The sequence below is a fragment of the Leptodactylus fuscus genome, chromosome 7 (genome assembly GCF_031893055.1).
Source record: "Leptodactylus fuscus isolate aLepFus1 chromosome 7, aLepFus1.hap2, whole genome shotgun sequence".
In the NCBI taxonomy this organism is placed as follows: domain Eukaryota; kingdom Metazoa; phylum Chordata; class Amphibia; order Anura; family Leptodactylidae; genus Leptodactylus; species Leptodactylus fuscus.
The window spans coordinates 112,366,886-112,386,437 of NC_134271.1; the positions used below are offsets into that span (position 1 = coordinate 112,366,886).

Consider the following 19,552-nt stretch of genomic DNA (forward strand, 5'->3'; position numbering starts at 1 on the left):
CCAATTCATGGTGGAGGGAGCCTCTAACCAGCCCAGTTTGGACCAATTAATGGTGGAGGGAGCCTCTAAACAGCCAAGTTTGGACCAATTCATGGTGGAGGGAGCCTCTAAAAACCCCAGTTTGGACCAATTCATGGTGGAGGGAGCCTCTAACCAGCCCAGTTTTGGCAAATTCATGGTGGAGGGAGCCTCTAAACAGCCCAGTTTGGGCAAATTCATGGTGGAGGGAGCCTCTAACCAGTCCAGTTTGGACCAATTAATGGTGGAGGGAGCCTCTAAACAGCCAAGTTTTGGGAAATTCATGGTGGAGGGAGCCTCTAACCAGCCCAGTTTGGACCAATTCATGGTGGAGGGAGCCTCTAACCAGCCCAGTTTGGGCAAATTCATGGTGGAGGGAGCCTCTAAACAGCCCAGTTTGGACCAATTAATGGTGGAGGGAGCCTCTAACCAGCCCAGTTTGGACCAATTCATGGTGGAGGGAGCCTCTAACCAGCCCAGTTTGGGCAAATTCATGGTGGAGGGAGCCTCTAACCAGCCCAGTTTGGACCAATTCATGGTGGAGGGAGTCTCTAACCAGCCCAGTTTGGGCAAATTCATGGTGGAGGGAGCCTCTAAACAGCCCAGTTTGGGCAAATTCATGGTGGAGGGAGCCTCTAAACAGCCCAGTTTGGACCAATTCATGGTGGAGGGAGCCTCTAAAAAACCCAGTTTGGACCAATTCATGGTGGAGGGAGCCTCTAACCAGCCCAGTTTGGGCAAATTCATGGTGGAGGGAGCCTCTAACCAGCCCAGTTTGGACCAATTAATGGTGGAGGGAGCCTCTAAACAGCCCAGTTTGGACCAATTAATGGTGGAGGGAGCCTCTAACCAGCCCAGTTTGGACCAATTCATGGTGGAGGGAGCCTCTAACCAGCCCAGTTTGGGCAAATTCATGGTGGAGGGAGCCTCTAAACAGCCCAGTTTGGACCAATTCATGGTGGAGGGAGCCTCTAAACAGCCCAGTTTTGGCAAATTCATGGTGGAGGGAGCCTCTAAACAGCCAAGTTTGGACCAATTCATGGTGGAGGGAGCCTCTAACCAGCCCAGTTTGGACCAATTAATGGTGGAGGGAGCCTCTAAACAGCCAAGTTTGGACCAATTCATGGTGGAGGGAGCCTCTAACCAGCCCAGTTTGGACCAATTCATGGTGGAGGGAGCCTCTAACCAGCCCAGTTTGGGCAAATTCATGGTGGAGGGAGCCTCTAAAAAACCCAGCTTGGACCAATTCATGGTGGAGGGAGCCTCTAACCAGCAGAGTTGGTGGAAATCAGGGTGGAGGGAGCCTCTAACCAGCAGAGTTGGGGGAAATCAGGGTGGAGGGAGCCTAGTATTAGCAGAATTGTGCAATGCTTATGGTGGATGAGTATGAGGATGCGGAGGAATTGGAGAGGTTGAGTACAGACATGGAGTTTCATGTTGGGGTGCTTTACACAGGTGGGCACAAAAATGACGGCTCTACCCAGTGGTGGTTCATTTTTATCAAAGTGAGCCGGTCGGCACTCTCAGCTGACAGACGGGTGCGCTTGTCAGTGATGATGCCACCGGCTGCACTGAACACCCTCTCAGATAGGACGCTGGCGGCAGGACAGGACAGCACCTCCAAGGCATATAGGGCAAGTTCAAGCCACAGGTCCAACTTCGACACCCAATACGTGTAGGGCGCAGAGGGGTCGGAGAGGACAGGGCTGTGGTCGGAAAGGTATTCCCGCAACATGCGCCTATACTTCTCACGCCTGGTGACACTAGGACCCTCCGTGGCGGCACTTTGGCGAGGGGGTGCCATCAAGGTGTCCCAGACCTTAGACAGTGTGCCCCTCGTTTGTGTGGACCGGTGAGAACTTGGTTGCCTACTGGAGGAACTGCCCTCCCTGCCGCCAACGTCACATACTGGAAACATCTCCATCATATTCTGCACCAATTGCCTGTGGCAAGCATTGATGCGATTGGCCCTCCCCTCTACCGGAATAAAAGACGAGATGTTGTTTTTATACCGGGGGTCAAGGATAGCAAAGATCCAGTACTGGTTGTCCTCCATGATTTTGACAATACGCTTGTCGGTTGTAAAGCACCCCAACATGAACTCAGCCATGTCTGCCACAGTGTTAGTTGGCATGACTCCTCTGGCCCCACCGGAAAGTTCAATCTCCATTTCCTCCTCATCCTCCATGTCTACCCATCCGCGCTGCAACAATGGGACGATTCGAAGTTGCCCGGAAGCCTCCTGTATCACCATCACATCATCGGACAACTCTTCTTCCTCCTCCTCCTCCTCCTCCTCCTCCATTAAACGCAGTGAAGCGGACAGATGTGTGGACCTACTCTCCAGCTGTGACGGATCGGATGCTATCCCTAACTCCTCTGTGTGATCTGAGTTATCCCTGATGTCAATCAGGGATTCTCTCAGAACACACAAGAGCGGGATTGTAAGGCTCACCATCGCATCCTCAGAGCTCACCCTCCTTGTGGACTCCTCAAAGACCCGTAGGATGTCACAAAGGTCTCTCATCCATGGCCACTCATGGATGTGAAACTGAGGCAGCTGACTTTGTGGCACCCTAGGGTTTTGTAGCTGGTATTCCATCAAAGGTCTCTGCTGCTCAACCACTCTATTCAACATCTGAAACGTTGAGTTCCAGCGTGTGGGGACGTCGCACAAAAGCCGGTGTTGTGGCACATGCAGGCGTTGCTGGAGAGATTTTAAGCTAGCAGCGGCTACTGTCGACTTGCGAAAGTGGGCGCACATGCGCCGCACTTTCACCAGTAGCTCTGGAACATTGGGGTAGCTCTTTAGGAAACGTTGCACCACTAGGTTGAAGACGTGGGCCAGGCATGGAACATGTTGGAGTCCGGCAAGCTCCAGAGCTGCTACCAGGTTCCGGCCGTTATCACAAACGACCATGCCTGGGCCCAGGTGCAGCGGCTCAAACCATATTGCCGTCTCATCGAGGAGGGCATCCCTCACCTCGGAGGCAGTGTGCTGTCTGTCCCCCAAGCTGATCAGCTTCAGCACAGCCTGCTGACGTCTACCAACGCCAGTGCTGCAACGTTTCCAACTCGTAGCTGGGGTCAATCTAACAGCGGAGGAGGAGGCGGTGGCGGAGGAGGAGGCGGTGGGTGTTCTTCTCGTGTCCCTGCCAGGAATGTTAGGCGGGGAGACGAGGTACACCGGGCCAGTTTGGGAAGCAGTCCCAGCCTCAACTACATTCACCCAGTGTGCCGTCAGTGAAATGTAGCGTCCCTGTCCACATGCACTTGTCCACGCGTCGGTGGTCAAGTGGACCTTTGTGCAAAGCGCGGAACTAAGGGCCCGCCTGATGTTGAGTGACACGTGCTGGTGCAAGGCGGGGACGGCACACCGGGAGAAGTAGTGACGGCTAGGGACGGCATAGCGAGGTGCCGCAGTTGCCATCAGGTCCAGGAAGGCGGGAGTTTCAACAAGCCGGAACGCCAACATCTCCTGGGCCAGCAGTTTAGCGATGTTGGCGTTCAAGGCTTGCGCGTGTGGGTGGTTAGCAGTGTATTTCTGCTGATGGTGGGTTGTTGTAAAGAAGCGCCTGATGGTGCCTTTGATGGTGCAGGAGAAGGAGATAAGACAGGAACAGGGGAGGATGAGGGAGAAGTCAACAAAGTGGCGGAGGCAGATGAAGTGGTGTCCTGGCTCGTCCTCTGGAGTGCATCGCCAGCACAGTCAGCAGTGGCAGTGGCAGAGGCAGAGGCAGTGGCAGAGGCAGTGGCAGTGGCGTGAACGGCAGGCGGCCTTTGTCCTGCCGTTGCTGCCTGCCACTGATTCCAGTGCTTGGATTCCAAATGACGGCGCATTGAAGTGGTGGACAGGTTGCTCTTCTCAGAGCCCCTAATCAATTTCGAGAGGCAAATTGTGCAGACAACACTATATCTGTCCTCGGCGCATTCCTTGAAAAAACTCCACACCTTCGAGAAACGTGCCCTCGAGGTGGGAGTTTTTCGGGGCTGGGTACGAACTGGAACATCTTGGGAGATTCCGGGTGTGGCCTGGCTTCGCCTAAGCTGCTGACCTCTGCCTCTGCCTCTAGCTACCCTTTTTGGTGCTGCACCTGCCTCAACATCCACACTACTTTCCCCGCTTGACATCCCCCCTGTCCAGGTCGGGTCAGTGTCCTCATCATCCACCACTTCCTCTTCCAACTCCTGTCTCATCTCCTCCTCCCGCACAATGCGCCGGTCAACTGGATGCCCTGACGGCAACTGCGTCACATCATCGTCGATGAGGGTGGGTTGCTGGTCATCCACCACCAAATCGAACGGAGATGGAGGAGACTCTAGTGTTTGAGCATCTGGACACAGATGCTCCTCTGTTAGGTTCGTGGAATCGTGACGTGGAGAGGCAGGTTGAGGGACAATGAAAGGAGCGGAGAACAGCTCTGGGGAGCAGGGACAGTTTGGGTTATTGTTCTGTAAAGCTTCGGAATTTTGGGAGGAAGGAAGACAAGACTGTTGGGTAATAGGAGGAGAGGAGGCAGAGTCTGACTGGCTGCTGGACAATGTGCTGTAAGCGTTCTCTGACAGCCATTGCAAGACCTGTTCCTGGTTCTCGGGCCTACTAAGGTTTGTACCCTGCAGTTTAGTTAATGTGGCAAGCAACCCTGGCACTGTGGAGTGGCGCAATGCTTGCTGCCCCACAGGAGTAGGCACGGGACGCCCTGTGGCTTCACTGCTACCTTGCTCCCCAGAACCATTCCCCCGACCTCGCCCACGGCCTCGTCCACGTCCCTTTCCGGGAGCCTTGCGCATTTTGAATTCCTAGTTAGAAATTGGCACTGTATACCAGTAGTAAAAATTGTGGGTGCACTTAACCCCAATATATTCTTTGAATTACCAGTCAGAAACTGGCACTATATGGCAGTAGCAAGAAATGAGGGTATTTATAACCCCAATATATTCTTTGAATTCCCAGTCAGACAATGGCACTGTATACCAGTAGTAAAAATTGTGGGTGCACGTAACCCCAATATATTCTTTGAATTACCAGTCAGAAACTGGCACTATATGGCAGTAGCAAGAAATGAGGGTATTTGTATTCCCAATATATTCTTTGAATTCCCAGTCAGACAATGGCACTGTATACCAGTAGTAAAAATTGTGGGTGCACGTAACCCCAATATATTCTTTGAATTACCAGTCAGAAACTGGCACTATATGGCAGTAGCAAGAAATGAGGGTATTTATAACCCCAATATATTCTTTGAATTCCCAGTCAGACAATGGCACTGTATACCAGTAGTAAAAATTGTGGGTGCACGTAACCCCAATATATTCTTTGAATTACCAGTCAGAAACTGGCACTATATGGCAGTAGCAAGAAATGAGGGTATTTATAACCCCAATATATTCTTTGAATTCCCAGTCAGACAATGGCACTGTATACCAGTAGTAAAAATTGTGGGTGCACGTAACCCCAATATATTCTTTGAATTACCAGTCAGAAACTGGCACTATATGGCAGTAGCAAGAAATGAGGGTATTTGTATTCCCAATATATTCTTTGAATTCCCAGTCAGACAATGGCACTGTATACCAGTAGTAAAAATTGTGGGTGCACGTAATCCCAATATATTCTTTGAATTACCAGTCAGAAACTGGCACTATATGGCAGTAGCAAGAAATGAGGGTATTTGTATTCCCAATATATTCTTTGAATTCCCAGTCAGACAATGGCACTGTATACCAGTAGTAAAAATTGTGGGTGCACGTAACCCCAATATATTCTTTGAATTCCCAGTCAGAAACTGGCACTATATGGCAGTAGCAAGAAATGAGGGTATTTGTATTCCCAATATATTCTTTGAATTCCCAGTCAGACAATGGCACTGTATACCAGTAGTAAAAATTGTGGGTGCACGTAACCCCAATATATTCTTTGAATTACCAGTCAGAAACTGGCACTATATGGCAGTAGCAAGAAATGAGGGTATTTGTATTCCCAATATATTCTTTGAATTCCCAGTCAGACAATGGCACTGTATACCAGTAGTAAAAATTGTGGGTGCACGTAACCCCAATATATTCTTTGAATTACCAGTCAGAAACTGGCACTATATGGCAGTAGCAAGAAATGAGGGTATTTGTATTCCCAATATATTCTTTGAATTCCCAGTCAGACAATGGCACTGTATACCAGTAGTAAAAATTGTGGGTGCACGTAACCCCAATATATTCTTTGAATTACCAGTCAGAAACTGGCACTATATGGCAGTAGCAAGAAATGAGGGTATTTATAACCCCAATATATTCTTTGAATTCCCAGTCAGACAATGGCACTGTATACCAGTAGTAAAAATTGTGGGTGTATATAGCCCCAATTCTATTGCTAGGGGACTTGCAGGGTATTTCTGGGGTGAAGGTGGGGGGGCACACCGTTGGAACGGGTATCGGGGGTATATATCGGGTATACGGGAATACACTGACAGTGTATTCCATTCAGGATCCTGGGAAAGCTGGGTTGCGGCGATTGAGCCCGTCAGTGCCACGTTACACTGACAAGCTTCTCCCTGGAATTTAGCTCTTATAAGAACTGTTGGTTGTCTTCTCCTTCCTATCCTAGCCTGTCCCTGCCTACCCAGAATCTAAGCCCTAGCTAGCTGGACGGAAACCTCCGTCCTCGGTGAATTGCAAGCTCAGAATGACGCGAACCTGGGCGGCGCTGTTCTTTTAAATTAGAGGTCACATGTTTTCGGCAGCCAATGGGTTTTGCCTACTTTTCTCAACGTCACCGGTGTCGTAGTTCCTGTCCCACCTACCCTGCGCTGTTATTGGAGCAAAAAAGGCGCCAGGGAAGGTGAGAGGGGAATCGAGTAATGGCGCACTTTACCACGCGGTGTTCGATTCGATTCGAACATGCCGAACAGCCTAATATCCGATCGAACATGAGTTCGATAGAACACTGTTCGCTCATCTCTACCTATGAACTTATGCTAACAGTGCTCAGCTCCTCTTCTTTTCAGCGACTGATGGGGGACTCTGCACCTGATCCCCACCTATGAAAACCTCTGACATATAACTACAAAGTATCAGAATTATGCAAAATGTTAATGACCGTTTAATTCTATAATTCTTACATTGTTCAAAGTACAGAAGCAGAGCTAACTAAAAATTCTACAGCATGATATCTTATCACAGAAAAACATTTTCTCAATGATTTTTCATTGTTTTTTGTTGCCTTCTGGGATAAGATATCACACTGTAGTCATTTAACCTATCACAAATTGTACAGTGCTGCAGAATATGTTGAGCTATATAATAAAAATGTATTATTATTATTGAAGAAGTTGGTGTTAAATCTGCTACATCTTTATATATAAAAAAGACATGTACTGCAAGTAAAATACAGAAATACTTTGTAAATCTTTTCTATTCTGCACAATCTGCAGAGGATGTAAGTTTCTTCAAAGCTTTAAGAAATAAACAAAGGAAATCTGGCCACAGAAAAACACACAAACAACAACTATGACCAATGAAGAAGCCAAGAAAGTGATGTTATGCCTGTGAAATTCAGGCCATTTGAGGAGCTATTGTATAGAGCAGCTGTGCTATTGGCACGCATAGGAGGGGAGTCTGTGCAAGTTTCTTCACTTCTCAAACAATTGCCACATTTTAAGTAAGGCAGCTCCTCTTCACACATTAGTAATATACTTCTCACATGCTTGAGAAATGGCAAAGCTAAAATTCAAGATAATAAAGTGCAAACGTGTCAGAAATCCAAAATTTCTGTTAATTGTCTAATTATTCCAGCCTTTCATTTTCAAACATATTACCAGTAAGTGCCATGTTGATTGAGGCCTCATCCCCATGGCAGAGATGGTGCCACCCTCTAACCCTTATCTTAGAAGAACTCACGCAGACTTAACTTAATACTTGCAAGTTGTATAATGTTACTAATACTATTCCCCAAGCTTATTGTTCACTATATATCCACTTGTAACTCTTATGTAAACAATAGGTGTACCTGTCCGCTATTCTGTTCTCACATATCATATTAAGCTCAGAGCGATCCAGTACCAGGTAGCGCTTCAATGGGACAGTTAAGTCAAGACACAAAGTAGGAGGTCACTCAGCATGCCTCGGCTTGCCTTGTCCTGTACATAGCCCTGGCAGCCAAATCACCTTCTAATCTTTACTGCAAGTCTACAAACGGACAGGACTTATTTTATCCGAATGCAAACACACTGCGTCACTAAAAAACAAAAGGTCTGGCACAAAGAGTGTGTTGTAAATAATTTATCTCCCATCGGGGACTCAAACTGGAAACACTTGGTTCAAAATGTGAAAATACATGGAATAAGTTGGGGCTACGTGAGAATGTCAATACAGTAAATGTCCTTCAACCACATGCTGAGGAAAAATCCCAAAGTGCAAAGTGATGAAGAATCATCAGTGGACACATCATGTAGCCTTAAAATGTATTTTATACATTGAGGGTGTAATTAATATTCATTTATACTACGTTATAATAAGTTTCTCTTTATTGGAGTCTCTTTATGTCATCAGAAATTGCTGAAGATATAACAATATATTGAAGTATTGCTATGCTTGTAATTCTGTAATGTAATCCTTAAAGTCTATAGACCGTATTGCAATGTACATATTATAAGCTAAAAATGTTTTCTAATTGTTTTTATTTGAAAAAAATAAAAAAGTCAACAGATTTTACTCTGCAGCCTGCACTGCACTTTCTCTCATACATTGCAGGCTACCCTGTCCTGTCCTTAGAGAAATCAGTCAGACACACTTGGTCTGTAAGCCTCATCTCTATTGTCCTGAGAGCTCAATATTCATTTCAGCTGAATTCTTATCAAATTGATCAAACTTCAGCTTATATACATTTATGAGCTCTTGGGAGAGCAGAAATACAGGCTGAACGGTGAGCCCTCAGATAATTTGTTTGAAAGATTTCACAAAGAACAGGTCACAACAACCTACAATGTATTAGAAAACATGCAGACTGTACAATCAGAATGGTGGAATTTTTTCTTAAAGAGGACTTTTCATTTCCTCCTGCACATGTGGTTTTATATACCACTACAAACCCAACAGTGTGCTGAATTCAGCCCACCGTCAGCTTTCCTGTTATGTGCCCCTGGGCTGGAGATAGTGCCAAAACTAATGGCACCAATCTGTGCCTACTGTCAGAAGGGTGTTCCTGAAAGTTTAGCTGGGCTGTGAGGAATGCCCCTCCTGACAGAACCCATCCATAGACTTGTACTGGGGGGATGCTTTCCTAACCGCTCAGCGTCATTCCTTGGCAGTAAGGAACACCTCCTCTGACCGTACAGGGCTATGGATGAATACTGTCAGGAGGGCGTTCCTCACAGCCCAGCTAGACTGTCAGGAAAGCCCTTTTGACAATACCTCCAGCCCTGGAGAACATAACGGGAAAGCCAACAGTGCTTTTGGCTTTATAGTGGTATATAAAACCGCATGTGCAGGAGGACATGAAAGGTTCTCTTTAAGTATCAGACGTTTTTTCTTGCTCAAAACACATACATACCTTTAAAGTGACATAGTAGGGAAACCGTGTGCTATGAAGCTATTACTTACCACTTCCTGAGATGCATACTTTGGATCTTCTGGGTCAACCGACCAATAGCAGTAGTCAAAGCCAAATTCAAGGAGCCGCTCTCTGGTATCCACACAGTTTTCTGGTTTATAATCCAACTGAGAAGGAAAACATATCAACTTTAGCTGTTTTTGCATAATTTTGCTATATTTAAATTAAAAGTGAAATAACCAAAAGATATCAGAAGAATAAGGTCTGTAGGGGCTTTTACCCACTGGATGTTCACAAGAAGGATTCCATTTGTTATCTTAGGAGGCTTAGATGTGTATAGTGCGACTAGATCTGTTCACAAAGCTTGTCTTTAACTGCCTGTATCTCCACTTATGTAGCATATAGAAGCAAAATATTAGTGCAATTTTAATACTGAGATTCTCTGCTCTAAAACACCACCAGAACCATTGTTCAAGGTGCTACAGAGACCAGCATATCAGCATCTAAAGTTATTCTCATGCCGGACTCTGGTCACCCATCTCCTCAGAAAACAGACCAATATGACCCTTCAGTCTACTGAGGTGATTTTCTTACGTAAATGGATGATTTCTAACATAACAGAGGGAAATCAAAAAAGGAGATTTGGTTCCCTACCTGACAGTGCTGTAGGCTTAGGGATATTAATCCTGGTGACAGGGCAGACGACCCTTTCATTAATAAGGCGATTTTGTGGCAATGGAGTGAGGGATTCATTGCCATATGAATGTACCCTTAAACAATGCATCCCGGTTGCCTCCATCATGCATTACTTGCCAGGATTCACTTGTAGCCTGCCATTGCTTCAAATGGGAAAGTAGATGTGTCCCAGCAACTAACGCACGACCAATGATGGGTTATGTAGATAACCTGTTTTCCCTAAGTCCCAACAGCGGCACAATATGGGGTATTTTCTGCCCCTGTGTGCTGGTAGGACAGGCGGAATTTTTAATTAGCCAGACTTAACACCTGGCTGGACCCTATATGAGGGCACCACACCCCTCCCCCTGCGTGTTAATATTAAGTAACCTATAATAGGCTCTGTACAATACAATATGTTTACAGCAAAGATATTGGTATTTTCCACATACATACAATCTTTACAGGTGCATATAAGCAAATTTTACATATTTTAGTCTGTTTTCCTCTACCAAATTATAGGGAGGGAGACTTGTGCCGCTGTTGGGACTTAGGGAAAACAGGTTATCTACATAACCCATCATTCCCTTGCGTCCCACCAGCGGCACAATATGGGGAGATAGCAAGCATAGTCCCTTTATTAGGGTGGGCGTTCTACAGAACTCAATACTGTACGGCCGAAAGCCAAAGCTTCCGCAGACTGGGTAGCCAGTCTATAATGCTTTACAAATGTGGAGTCTGAGCTCCACGACGCCGCCGCACAGATCTGGTCAAGCGGCAAGGCGCACCTTTCTGCCCATGAGATAGAGACTGCCCTCGTGGAGTGCGCTGTTAAGAAGGCCGGAGGAGATAAGTCCTGTATCTCAAAAGCAATTTTAATAGTCTCCTTCACCCACCTAGAAATGGTGGGTTTCGAGGCCGCCCGGCCCTTTAACTTCCCGAAAAAGTTTACAAAGAGGTTTTCTGATCTTCTAAAAGAGCGCGTGCGCTCTAGATAAATCCTTAAACACCTTGACAAATCAAGAGAATGAAGTTTAACCTCCTCCGGAGTGGAGGGTGTTGGATAGAATACTGGAAGTGTGACCAGCTGGCATCTGTTGGTCACAGAGGGAACCTTGGGGGTAAATCCCGGTAGATATCTTAACTGGACTCTGTCCTCGTAGAAGCTGATGTACGGTTCTTCACAGGAGAACGCCTGTAATTCTCCTACCCTCTTGGCTGATGTTATTGCCAAGAGGAATGCTACCTTGTAGGAGAGGAACTTCAGCTCTACCGACTCCAGAGGTTCAAAGGGTTTACCACATAGCGCCGAAAGGACCGTGCTGAGATCCCACTTGTGGACTGGAGCAGATACTGCTGGTCTCAACCTCCCCGCCCCTTTAAGGAAGGAACTTACTAGGGGGTCTTGAGATAACCGCCTCCCCAGACAGGCGGACAGGGCGGCCATATGCACCTTCAAGGTGGCAACCGAGAGGCCCCTGTCAAGGCCGTCCTGAAGAAAGTCCAAGATCACACCTACTGGAGGATCCACGGAGTCCACTTCGTGCTCCTGGCACCAAGTTTTAAAGATGTTACCAATCCTCTGGTAACTTCTATTTGTAGCTTCTGAACGGGCACAGGAAATCGTCTTTAGGACGGCCTTTGAAAGTCCTCTATTCCTTAATAGGGACTGGTTAACTTCCAGGCTGTCAAGTTGAACCTCCTCAGATCCTGGCAGAGTAGCTCTCCTTGAGTTACCAGGTCTGGGAGGGGGGGAAGCCTCCAATAAATGCCTTGACTCATCCTCATGAGCTGGGCAAACCAAGTCCTTTTTAGCCAGAACGGGATTATGGCGATGCCCGAGACTTGGTCCTGTCTTATCTTCATCAATACCCTGGGTATGATGGGAACTGGAGGGAAGATGTAAATCAGCCTGAACCTCCATGGGATGGACAGGGCATCCACTGCCAAGGGGTTGTCCTCCTGATACAGGGAACAGAAGGTCTGTACCTTGGCGTTGAGTCGGGTTGCCATAAGATCGACCTCTGGGAGACCCCATCTTTGGACGATCTGCTGGAATATTCCTGGATGAAGCGACCATTCTCCGGATACGGGAATACCCCGACTCAACTGATCCGCTACTATGTTCAGGGAGCCTCTGATGTGAACAGCGGATAGATGGGACAGGTTCTTTTCTGCCCATGAGATTAGATTCGTGGTTCTTTGAAGGGCCCGGGATCTGGTACCGCCTTGTTTGTTTATATAGATGACCGTCGTCATATTGTCCGACCGGACTTTGACTGCCTTCCCCTTGAGGAGGGGGGCGAAGTGACACAAGGCAAGGTACACTGCCTGAAGTTCCTTCAGGATGACCCCTGTTCCGGATGAGCCCAAACGCCGTGTATAGTTTTGTCGTCCAAGTGGGCTCCCCATCCCTGATGGGATGCATCCGTTGTCAGCAGGACCCACTGTGGAGGGACCGTAGACCTTCCGTCTTTCAGGTGTATCCACCATCTGAGGGAAAGACGGGTAGCGGGAGAAAGGCAGATCTTCTTTTGCAGTCCCCGTGGCGACCTGTTCCAGGCGCTCAGCACTTCCCTCTGAAGGGGACGCAAATGCCATAAGGCCCAAGGAACCGCCCTGACTGAAGAGGACATCAGGCCTAGAACTCTCATGGCGGTCCGGATGGTTATTCGCCGAGTTCCAAATAGAAAGCGGGCAGCTGCCTCTATCTTGAGTTTCCTTGGGCCGGAAAGGTAGATCTGCATCTTCTGGGAATCCAGAATAAATCCGAGAAACTTCCTCCGGGTGGATGGCACCGTCTCGGATTTCTCCCAGTTGATCACCCATCCTAGTTTCTGAAGGAGGGATACAGCGATCTGAAGATGTTGGCGGAGTAGAGAAGTAGACTGAGCTTTTATGAGCCAGTCGTCTAAATATGGAACCACGAAGAGCCCCTCTAATCTTAGAGCGGCGGCGATGGGGGCGACCGTCTTGGTGAAGACGTACGGGGCTGACGATATGCCAAAGGGGAGGGCGGTAAACTGAAAATGCTCTCTGCGGCCAGCTATTTGAATAGCTATTCTTAGATATTTCCTGTGTGGGCAAACAATAGGGACATGCAGGTAGGCATCCCTGAGATCTAGGGTCACCATTACTTCGTCCTGCTGGAGGAAGGATGTTACAGAATCTACGGTTTCCATACGGAATGGTTTTCCCCTTAGAAACCGATTGAGATACCTTAAATCTACTATCATTCTCCAGTCCCCAGATGGTTTGGGGACGAGGAAAACTGGAGAGTAGATACCGAGGCCTTCCTCCCGAGGGGGGACCCTCTCCAGGGCCCCCTTTGTCCTGTATTCCAAGACAGCTGCCTCTAGGATAGACTGCTGGGCAGCAGGCAGGATACGAGTGCTGGTGAAATGATCGCGGGGAGGCTGCTTGAATTCCAAGGCGTAGCCCTGGGCCACCACCCGCAAAGCCCAAGGATCTCTGATGATCTGATCCCACACACCGGCAAAGTGAGCCAGACGCCCACCTACCGCAAGATTGGCCGCAGAGAGCTGCGCACCCTCAAAAGGTAGGTTTACCCTTTGAATCATCCCTGGCGCGCCCCCTGCCCATACCTCTAGGTCGTATTCTGGACCTCCTCTGAGGTTGCCTGGATTGAGCTCCTCGCCCCCTACCTGGGGGAGGCCTTCTGCTTCTGGAGGCCTGCGGCAAGGTTCTGCCCTTGTCTTCGGCCAGACCCTCCATTAGATCGTCGAGGCTGCGCCCGAACACCTTGCCCGGCTGGAAGGGTAGACCGCACAGGGCGTATTTGGATGGTAAGTCCGCCCTCCAGGGACGGAGCCACAGTGGTCTTCTTGCAGCTGTGGTCTGAGCCATGGTTTTTGCTGACAGACGTAACTGTTGTCTGGATGACTCTCCCAGGTAATCTGCTGCTAGCTGAATAGAGGACATAGACGATAAGATCTCGTCTCTATCGACGCCGGTATCTATGTCTCGCTCCAGTTGCGTCAGCCGGGCACGTAGAAAATCCGCCACTTCGGTGGAGGCAATGGCCACAGAGGTCTGAGCTGAAGCAGAAGAATACGCTTTTTTAAGTGTGGAGTCTATTCTTCTATCCAAGAGGTCCTGTAAGTTAGAGCCGTCTTCAAGAGGCACAATGGTACGTTTGGACATCCTGGCTACCGCCAGGTCTACTTTTGGGGGTGGCCCCCAGGAGGACAGCTGGACAGGATCCACCGGATACAGATTCTTAAATACCCTGGAGGCCACATGAATCTTCTCAGGAAATTTCCACTCCTGCTCCATAATGGCCATTAATGCCGCATCTACCTGAAAGGCCCTCTGCCCTTCAGCGGTAGAAGCGGAGGCTTCCCCCAAGTCATCCAGGCCCCTTGACCGGATGGCCTTCAGCAAACTGGTTGTTTTGTCCCATGAAAATCTGGGTTTGCCGGCCACGCTCGACTGCACCACGGATGGGCAGGAGTCATCCTCCATCTGCAGTCTTTCCAGGGAGGGGGGAGAAGCAGAGCGCCCTTCTGTCTGCTGCTTCTTGGAGAGCTGGGTGATGGACACACGGATATCCTTTAGCGACTCCTCCTACAAAAAAGGGAGGAGGAGCTTACCAGAAGTGGGGAAACCATCTTTCCTCTTGTTCTCTGCACTGTACTCACCATATACTCCTTCATCCATATTACCATGTCCCTGGGGGAGGGCTCATTAGCAGGAGGCCCTCTGCAGGACCGACAACGTGACCAATCGTATCCTGGAATATAGAGGTTAATTAGCAACCTCCTACTGCAGAGAGCCCCTACCCCAGATCACACTTACCATCAGGTAAGGGAATATCGCAATCCCGGCAGGAAAAATGCTTTCTTTTGGCCGAGGATTTCCTCCTCTCCTGGTCCCCAGGAGGGGTGGTGGAAGAGGACATGGTAGCGGAATAGCGACCGCTATGTTCACCTAAATAGATTTAGTGTATGAGAGGAGTAACATACATGAAACACAATAATGGTTTCTTACCAGGCGTTGGAAGAACGGCTTAGACCAGGATTTGTCAAAAGCTCAGCTGCCACCAGCGAAGTGCAAACCAACTGCAAACTGCAAACTGCACCAAACATAAGCCCCACTAGTGGGAAAACTAGGAAGGCAAGGACTGAGTGTCCTGCCCTCCCTTTTGAGCTGGCCGCCGAAAAAAAGGGGGCGGGACAGCCCGAAACCCCGCCCCCTTCCCGCTTCCCAACCCCCCCAAAGCCCCTGAACAAGAATTGTTCTATCGGGGGGGGGGGGGGGGGTATTGGGGCCAGGGGACTGCCTTACCCTGCCCCAGACTAGCTCCTTTTCGGAGCTATAGTAAAATATTTTCGGCCGCCGCGAACCGGAAGTGCGGCGCTGGAAGTGTGCGCAAGTTTTCCCTCCCCGTCCAGGAACGAGGGAGCCGGCCAAAGGTTCCGGCCCCTACCCGTTCGCAGAGCCGACGGCAGAAGCCGAAGCTTCCGCATGAAGCGCAGACCCTAGAAGTAAGTCAGTGGACGGGGAGGGGGGGGGGGGGAGGAGAAAGACCCTGCTGACACCCCTGCCTTCTCTCCAGGTCAGGAGCCCCAGCGAGGGACAGGACTCAGGATCAGGTAAGTGATCCACAGAGCCCTATAGGAGGACACCAAGTCCTCCCCACCTGTCCACACACAGGACAGAAAAAAACACGCAGGGGGAGGGGTGTGGTGCCCTCATATAGGGTCCAGCCAGGTGTTAAGTCTGGCTAATTAAAAATTCCGCCTGTCCTACCAGCACACAGGGGCAGAAAATACCCCATATTGTGCCGCTGGTGGGACGCAAGGGAATGTGACTTGAACAGCCTAGGTTGCACCATCTAAGAGCACATTTACCAGGCAGTAAGTGTTTCCTGACATAGTGGCAGCACCAATACGACAGGGTCAGACTTCACAAGGACACACTTCAACCGGTAACAATTGGTAGGTGAATATAACTTAATATTTTATTTAATATGTATTTAAATTATATTTTAAAGGTGATCTAATTATTCACTGAAACAGACATGGCAGGAGTAGTGACAGCAGGGGTGTCAGTCAAACTAGCCACTATTTATCCTGACTCCCTTGTACACATGTATGCTCAGTTTGACCAAGTAGGTATGTGGTGACTTTATAGCAAGGCTCCATGAACATGGAGAATCTGGGCCAGAAAATATGGTTCATACAATGGCTGGATTTCCCAACTCAAACCCAGTCAGGACAGTGGGAATCCTTGCATCATAATGACCTATGATAGTACAAGTCCCTGCTTCCTCATGGCTCTGCTGTCTGTACTATACACTGTACATGATGCAAGGAGTTTCGCCTCCTGAGGCTAAGGATGGGAAATTCGACCTATGCATAGATCCAATTTTCCAGCCTGGATTCTCCCAAGTGAATGTGGCCAAAGTCGCTGCCAGACCCTTTGACGATGGCTTAACTCCAAGGACAACAAAAGGACTGGCCCTGAAATTTGTTATGTCCAATCCTTCTTTCTACATCATCTGCACCCAAAATAACTTGGTATTACTCCTCAGCAGGTGTTTCAGTGAAATAGTGAAATGTACTTAAAAATGCTGGATCATTTTGCTACTTTCCACTATGTGTTCAGATCTCCAATTTCTGATAGGAATTTGTATTGCAGACCTGTAGCCACACCAATAGTCATTGCTTGCAGACGTTAATCTTATCCAGATGTTTCCATTACATAACCTCTTTGTTCTCTTTATTACCATGATATGAGAGAAACAGACTTCTGCACTCAGCCTAAAAGCAGCCCTTTCCTATAGTTGTGCTTTACTACCAGTCTCTCCTTTCATTTACTCTAGTGAACACCTTCACACTACACTCAGCTGTCTGTCCAGACACGGAAATAAAAAGTTATTGTAGCTGACACAAAGCTAACACTATAATGGCAAGATTCTTATGTTGTAATGGCAATATTTAATAAACAATGTTATAAGTGGCTGACCCTCAGGATATCAGTATTATTACCATGAAGTACAGTATATGTGTGATGTTTGGTCTGACACTATCACTGCTCCAAAAACTATACGACACAAACATTAAAATTCCTCTAATTGGTCAACCATAGGATACAAAAGACAGAACAACAAAAGAGCAGATTTTGTCAGGCTTGGTTCACATCTCTGCACAGGTTTCTGTTCGGGGGGACCAATTGGGGACCAATTGGGGACCCCCCCCCCCCCGAACGGAAACCTAATCCGCATAATAAAGCAGTGACTTTAGGAAGCCCATGGACTCTATACACTATAATGAGGGCCGTGTGGTTTCCGTTCAGTTTCTGTCCAAAAAGGGAGAAAAACGCGGAGAGAAAAACGCTGCTTGCTTTATAGGGAACGGAATCCGCGTATGGAGACCAGGCGCAGATGTGGACCAATGCCTAAGACTGACCTTCAGAGAAAAAGAGCTCAAAATAAAATTTGGAATTTTTTACTTTAGTTTTTTGTAGAAATTTTATATCTGATTGATGAAAGGGATCGGCAGCTGCTCCTCCTCCCCCGCACGAATCAGCTACTCTACACAGCACGGCTACCCAGTACTCTACACAACAGGCAGATGGAAAAGGTAACTCTGCTCCCTGTATAGTGGCTCTGGGTTGTACTGAAGCTCAGTTCTCATTCAAGTCCCAGCTGTTGGATCCCACTGGTCAGATATGTATGGTCTGTCCTAAGTATATCCTATTCTAGGCCATAAAAAAAAATTCTAGCCAAACCTTTTAATTCTGTAATTCTGCATGTGTTTTGTTACTTTAGAAACCACATATATATCTTTTCTCCTACTCACCTTCTTCACACTTGCTACATAGCATTTGCTCTTTTATGAGTAAGTAATTATGGTAATTTTCTCACCTAAACACTTGAGACCCACTTCCTGCTACACTGCACCAAATACTCAGCTGTGAGGGACGTCTACTACCAAAGACTCTCTGCCCACATCCCAGACTTCACATCTGCAGACGAGAAGAGGAAACTCTACATCCTACTAGGAGAAGAAGAGGCCACTGTGGAGATTGCTGCCTAATACGTGTCCAGCTGTCACCAAATAAGAGGAAGATGAGACTCCACGGACTGTTATACCCTTTAACGGTACGGTAATAGTGTTACAATTGTAGATAGTCCCTTTAGTCTTTGTGAGATCTAGAGTGTTCTGAGACCAAAGACTAAAAGGATTTCAGACCTTCAGATGTTATTACCTCATGAAACTGGAGCACCGAGGTGGAGGCATCCTGACCTATTAAGCTTCAGTTTTAATACAGACAAGACAATACATGAAAATGCTTCAAAATAAATAAGACTCCAAGCAATATGCGGCATGTAACTCATCTTCTAGGTGCTACAATTTCCTTTTACTAAATCCTAAATAATCCAGTATTTACAAAGTGTAGAAGAAATCCTACTACAACCACCTAATATTCTTTGGCCCCAGAATACAAATAAATTATCACATCAAGACTGTAGGACAGTGAAGTTATCTGTAACTATAGACTAAAATAATCTCCAGTCTCCAGACTCCAGACAGGGCACTGCAGTGTAGGAAAAAAAAAGCCTTTTGATCAGATTTCAAGGCAAGGTGAACTCAGAAGCCAGAAATTCTGCATGCCAGCTAAAGAGGAAGCTGACCCCTTCTCTACTTTGACAATGGAAGATCAAATTTACGGAGGTGACAGGTTACACATTCCAGTATGTTTCAGAAACGGCTGCGGCTCCCAAGTGGATTTGAAGATTTATACAAAGTTGTTCTTGCAGTTTCCAAATCTCTGCAGACTGCCCAAGGTTTTACAGTGTTGAAACTACTTATAGACACTTTACTCAGCTCCCTAATATATGATAAAGATGTTATTTGTCTCTTTATCCAAGTCTTGTACGCATAGGGAGAAAGACCAACATTTATAGGCCCAAATGATATCTCTATCATGTAAGATTCCTTAAAACACTGTAACATGCTGAATCAAATGCTGTACCATACGGCAAGACATGGAGTGTCTACAGAGGTAATGCAAGGAGTACTAAAGTAATGGACTTTCTTATAGGGTGCCCTCACCGAATCCTTCTAGAATTTATAAGGGCACTTACAAAAGAGAAATTAATACTGCTATATACTCTTTGGGATATTCTGAGTTTCATGTGCCATACATACAATCCATCATGAGGTTTTGCATAAAATTGTAGAGTTCATGGAAAAACAATCATTTATTACTAAGTGCTAAATTCATGGAAATATTTCAGGGTAAAAAATATGCAAATCTATTCTCCAGGATGTAATTAGGAGAACA

General features: G+C 47.3%; 1 protein-coding gene across 1 annotated transcript in view; it reads right to left on the minus strand.

The window, feature by feature from the left end:
- STARD9 (StAR related lipid transfer domain containing 9) overlaps positions 1 to 19,552 on the minus strand; it is a 130,014-nt gene that overhangs the window by 84,747 nt on the left and 25,715 nt on the right. The window contains exon 3 of the mRNA XM_075282833.1: positions 9,613 to 9,729. Within this exon, the coding sequence (XP_075138934.1) occupies positions 9,613 to 9,729 (117 nt within the window). The remainder of the gene's footprint in view (positions 1 to 9,612; positions 9,730 to 19,552) is intronic.